The 6,000-nt window shown below is 45.1% G+C and overlaps 1 protein-coding gene across 1 annotated transcript in view; it reads right to left on the bottom strand.

Moving 5' to 3' along the window:
- Positions 1 to 2,052: 2,052 nt before the first annotated feature.
- Positions 2,053 to 6,000, bottom strand: part of LOC126482186 (uncharacterized) — a 53,563-nt gene continuing 49,615 nt past the window's right edge. Inside the window, exon 3 of the mRNA XM_050106165.1 lies at positions 2,053 to 2,187. Coding sequence (XP_049962122.1) covers positions 2,053 to 2,187 — 135 coding nt within the window. The remainder of the gene's footprint in view (positions 2,188 to 6,000) is intronic.

Below are 6,000 nucleotides of genomic sequence, written 5' to 3'. Positions count from 1 at the left end.
AGTGAAGAGAACGTGATGCCAATCCTGAGCGGTCCATTCGGCATGTTGTTGGGCCCATCTGTACCGCGCTGCATGGTGTCGTGGTTGCAAAGATGGACCTCGCCATGGACATCGGAAGTGAAGTTGCGCATCATGCAGACTATTGCGCACAGTTTGCGTCGTAACACGACTTCCTGTGAGTGCACGAAAAGCATTATTCAACACAGTGGCTTTGCTGTCAGGGTTCCTCCGAGCCATAATCGGTAGGTACCGGTCATCCACTGCAGTAGTAGCCCTCGGGCGGCCTGAGCGAGGCATGCCACCGACAGTTCCTGTCTCTCTGTATCTCCTCCATGTCCGAACAACATCGCTTTGGTTCACTCCGAGACGCCTGGACACTTCCCTTGTTGAGAGTCCTTCCTGGCACAAAGTAAGTAACAATGCTGACGCGATCGAACCGCGGTACTGACCGTCTAGGCATGGTTGAACTACAGACAACACGAGCCGTGTACCTTCTTCCTGGTGGAATGACTGGAACTGATCGGCTGTCGGACCCCCTCCATCTAAAAGGCGCTGCCCATGCATGGTTAAACAACCATCTTTGGGCGGGTATAGTGACATCTCTAAACAGTCAAAGGGACAGTGTCTGTGGTACAATATCCACAGTCAACGACTATTTTCAGGATATCTGGGAACTGGGGTGATGCAAATTTTTTTTTGATGTGTTTAAAAATATGTCTACCCCTTAACATAAATCCCCGAGTTATCTCGTTTTTTACTTTTTCTTTTTTTGTTTCACGGAAACCTAAAATGCCGAGTATACTCGGGCAACTAAACAAGAGGCCTTCGAAAAAACAAAGCCCCGATACCACCAACGAGCCAAGACATTATGACCGCTCGTATAACAGCGTGTTGGTCCGCTTTACAAATACAGTGCAGCAGTGATTCTGCTTGGCATGGATTCTACAGATCCTTGATCCGTTTCCAGTGGCACCAGATGCCCACTCACAGGACACTAATTTCCCCCCAAATTACGGGACAGTGGTTTACGGAGACCAGCTGGCGCCCAGTACGACGAACCTAGGTGCACGAATGGCAAAACGTCATTTTTTTCGGATGAATTCAGGTTCTGTTTACAGCAACATGATGGTCGCATCCGTGTTTTGCGACATCGCGGTGAACGTACATTGGAAGCGTGTATTCGTCATCGCCATACTGGCGTATCACCAGGCGTGATGGTATGGGGTGCCACTGGTTACACGTCTCGGTCACCTCTTGTTCGCATTGACGGCACTTTGAACAGTGGACATCCCGTGGTCGTGCGGTAGCGTTCTTGCTTCCCACGCCCGGGTTCCCGGGTTCGATTCCCGGCGGGGTCAGGGATTTTCTCTGCCTCGTGATGACTGGGTGTTGTGTGCTGTCCTTAGGTTAGTTCGGTTTAAGTAGTTCTAAGTTCTAGGGGACTGATGACCATAGGTGTTAAGTCCCGTAGTGCTCAGAGCCATTTGAACCATTTGAACAGTGGACGTTACGTTTCAGATGCGATACGACCCGTGGCTCCACCCCTCATTCGATCCCTGCAAAACTTTACATTTCAGCAGGATAATGCACGACCGCATGTTGTAGGTCCTGTACGGGCCTTTCTGGATACAGAAAATGTTCGACTGCTGCCCTGGCCAGCACGTTCTCCACATCTCTCACCAATTGAAAATGTCTGGTCAATGGTGACCGAGCAACTGGCTCGTCACTTTACGCCAGTCACAGCTCTTGATGAACTGTAGCATCATGTTGAAGCTGCATGGGCAGCTGTCTGTACCTGTACACGCCATCCAAGCTCTGTTTGACTCAATGCCCAGGCGTATCAAGGCCGCTATTACGGCCAGAGTTGGTTCTTCTGGTTACTGATTTCTCAGGATCTATGCACCCAAACTGCGTGAAAATGTAATCCCATGTCAGTTCTAGTATACTATGTTTGTATAATGAATACCCGTTTATCATCTGCATTTCTTCTTGGTGTAGCAATTCTAATGGCCAGTAGTGTATATCGCGCGAGAGTAAGCACGGTGAAAAATGTTAGAGCAGGAGACAGAGACACAGAGGCATTACCTGGTCCATGAGGTGCTGGGCCCCGGAGCAGTAGAGGAACACCTGTGTAGCGATTAGAGGCAGCGCGCCCCAACATTTCATGACAGCCGCGTCGTCTTCACTCTGCAATGACACCACAAGCTTCTCTCAACAGAACAGGCTGGGAATGTGCTTGATTAAGTAAGTAATGTACTTGTGGTGATAAAAGTTATCTCGTACTGACACCACGCTGTTCTTGTAGAGTCTTCCGATCCGAAATTTCGGCTAAGGCCATCTTCCGGAAACTGGCGGAACACTGGGACGCAGCGTTAAAATTTAACTAATTTATGGAGAGTGTTTCCGGCGTTTATCGCCGTAAAAATTTGAATGACGTGGCTGTTACTAGTGGAACCGTTAACTGATGTACTAGTAGTTGAAGGGTAGGGCATGAGTGGTACCTTGTTTGTGTTTGTGTTTATGTGTATTATGATGTATCATGTAATAAGATTGCTATGCATTGATGAGACAGTACGAGAGAGAGAGAGACTAAGATATTTTCGACTTTTGTAGTCCTGTCTTCCTCAGTTGCGTGTAATATTACGGTATATTGATAATTTGTACTTATGGACCGTCTGACAGCAACTGAATAAAACACAATTTTAGTGCCATACGCGTTTCGCCTTTGCTTTCTGCAAGGCATCATCAGTGGCAGATTGCGTGGACAATTTCCTACATATTACGCTCCTGTTGCGTTTTTGGTGTTGTTCTTCTTCTTATGAACGCCAATTTGCGGTTTTTTCCACATTCCACAGCACTATAGTGTGCAAACTTCTTCATCTCCCAGTACCTACTGCATCCCACATCCTTCTGAATCTGCTTAGTGTATTCATCTCTCCGTCTCCCTCTACGATTTTTACCCTCCACGCTGCCCTCCAACACTACATTGGCGATCCCTCGATGTCTCAGAACATGTCCTACCAACCGATCCCTTCTTCTGGTCAAGTTGTGCCACGAGCTCCTCTTCTCCCCAATTCTATTCAATCCCTCCTCATTAGTTATGTGATCTACCCATCTAATTTTCAGCATTCTTCTGTAGCACCACATTTCGAAAGCTTCTATTCTCTTCTTGTCTAAACTATTTATAGTCCACGTTTCACTTCCATACATGACTACACTCCATACAAATACCTTCAGAAACGACTTCCTGACATTTAAATCTATACTCGATGTTAACACATGTTTCTTCTTCAGAAACGCTTTCCTTGCCATTGCCAGTCTACATTTTACATCCTCTCTACTTCGGCCATCATCAGTTATTTTGCTCCCCAAATAGTAAAACTCCTTTACTTCTTTAAGTGTCTCATGTCCTAATCTAATTCCCTCAGCATCACCCGACTTATCTCGACTACATTCCATTATCCTCGTTTTGCTTTTGTTGATGTTCATCTTATACCCTCCTTTCAAGACACTGTCCATTCCGTTCAGCTGCTCTTCCAAGTCCTTTGATGTCTCTGACAGAATTACAATGTCATCGACGAACCTCAAAGTTTTTATTTCGTCTCCATGGATTTTAATACCTACTCCGTATTTTTCTTTTGTTTCCTTTACTGCTTGCTCAATATGCAGATCAAATAACATCGGGGATAGGCTGCAACCCTGTCTCACACCCTTCCCAACCACTGCTTCCGTTTTATGTCCCTCGACTCTTACAACTGCCATCTGCTTACTGTACAAATTGTAAATAGCCTTTCGCTCCATGTATCTTGCCCTTGCCACCTTCAGAATTTGAAAGGAGTATTCCAGTCAACATTGTCAAAAGCTTTCTCTAAGTCTACAAATGCTAGAAACGTGGTTTGCCTTCCCTTAATCTTTCTTCTAAGATAAGTCATAGGTCAGTATTGCCTCACGTGTTCCAACATTTCTACGGAATCCAAACTGATCTTCTCTGAGGTCAGCTTCTATCAGTTTTTCCATTCGTCTGTAAGGAATTCCCGTTAGTATTTTGCAGCTGTGACTTATTAAACTGAAAGTTCGGTAATTTTCACATCTGTCAACACCTGCTTTCTTTGGGATTGGAATTATTATATTCTTCTTGAAGTCTGAGGGTATCTCGCCTGTCTCATACATCTTGCTCACCAGATGGTAGAGTTTTGTCAGGACTGGCTCTCCCAAGGCTGTCAGTAGTTCTAATGGAATGTTGTCTACTCCGGGGGCCTTGTTTCGACTCAGGTCTTTCAGTGCTCTGTCGAACTCTTCACGCAGTATCATATTCACCTACTATGTTTCCTTCTCTCCCTTTTCCTACTCTCGAATTTCAGTCACCCATGACTACTAAATTTTCGTCTCCCTTCACTACCTGAATAATTTCTTTTATCTCATCATACATTTCATCAATTTCTTCGTCATCTGCAGAGCTAGTTCGCATATAAACTTGTACTACTGTAGTAGGCGTGGGCTTCGTGTCTATCTTGGCCACAATAATGCGTTAACTATGCTGTTTATAGTAGCTTACCCATACTCCTATTTTTTTATTCATTATTAAACCTACTCCTGCATTACCCCTGTTTGATTATGTATTTATAACTCTGTAATCACCTGACCAAAAGTCTTGTTCCTCCTGCCACCGAACTTCACTAATTCCCACTATATCTAACTTTAACCTATTCATTTCCCTTTTTAAATTTTCTAACCTACCTGCCCGATTAAGGGGTCTGACATTCCACGCTCCGATCCGTAGAGCGCCAGTACTCTTTCTCTTGATAACGACGTCCTCTTGAGTAGTCCCCGCCCGGAGCTCCGAATGGGGGACTATTTTACCTCCAGAATATTTTACCCAATTGGATGCCATCATCATTTAATCATACAGTAAAGCTGCATGCCCTCGGGAAAAATTACGGATGTAGTTTCCCCTTGCTTTCAGCGGTTCGCAGTACCAGAACAGCGAGGCCATTTTGGTTAGTGTTACAAGGCCAGATCAGTCGATCATCCAGACTGCTGCCCCTGCAACTACTGAAAAGGCTGCTGCCCCTCTTCAGGAACCACACGTTTGTCTGGCCTCTCAACAGATACCCCTCCGTTGTGGTTTCACCTACGGCACGGCTATGTGTATCTTGAGGCACGCAAGCCTCCCCACCAACGGCAAGGTCCATGGGTCATGGGGAGGGGGGGGGGGAGGGATTCGCGCCTTATGCACGTCGATATCATCATGCAGAGAACAAGTTATCAGGGCCCATAGAGGATCCTGTGCCTGCTAGGCAACAGGACACATGCTGAACTGAGGTGAGTCAGATGATAATCATTTCTACAGAACATTCTAATGTACATGCCCTGTGAACATGAGCGTCCTGTCTCAAGGTGCTCTTTTTTCCTCAACATGAGTGTATAAGAAATAGGAGTGGAATCAGAACTGAACCTTGCGAGATTCCCTCCGTGAATTCTCCCCGACATTTAATATTTTCTCCCCTTCTAACATTGTTTTGAATTACTGTGCACAATTTTGTGCGTTGTGTTTGTTAAGTATGATTCAAATCAGTTGTTTGTTAAGTTATAAATTCCATAAAGCTTATTTTTCTGAGAGACTAACATGATCTACACAATGAAATGCCTGTTGGTACCATGAAAGTTGCACTCGAATCCCGTGAGGGGTCAAGATTAGTCTTTTCACTCAATTCAAAATAAGGAAAGATATGAATACAATGAGCAACGCACAACCGCCTGCAAAGCGGGGCACTCGAAGCATTTGGTAATGGTTACCGCGGAATTTCTTGCTGAGGCTGACATATTCGTAAATCAAGTAGTTCAGGCCTGATCTTTACCTTTATCTCAGTGCAACCGTAGTTCAAAAGATCTCCACTAAAACTGCCACGTTAAAGCGTCTGTATGATACACTACGTGATCAAAAGTATCCTGATACCCCAAAAAACATACTTTAAAAAAAAAATGGTTCAAATGGCTCTG

Source organism: Schistocerca serialis, chromosome 5 (genome assembly GCF_023864345.2).
Source record: "Schistocerca serialis cubense isolate TAMUIC-IGC-003099 chromosome 5, iqSchSeri2.2, whole genome shotgun sequence".
In the NCBI taxonomy this organism is placed as follows: Eukaryota; Metazoa; Arthropoda; class Insecta; order Orthoptera; family Acrididae; genus Schistocerca; species Schistocerca serialis.
This window is presented reverse-complemented; position numbering and strand designations above follow the sequence as displayed.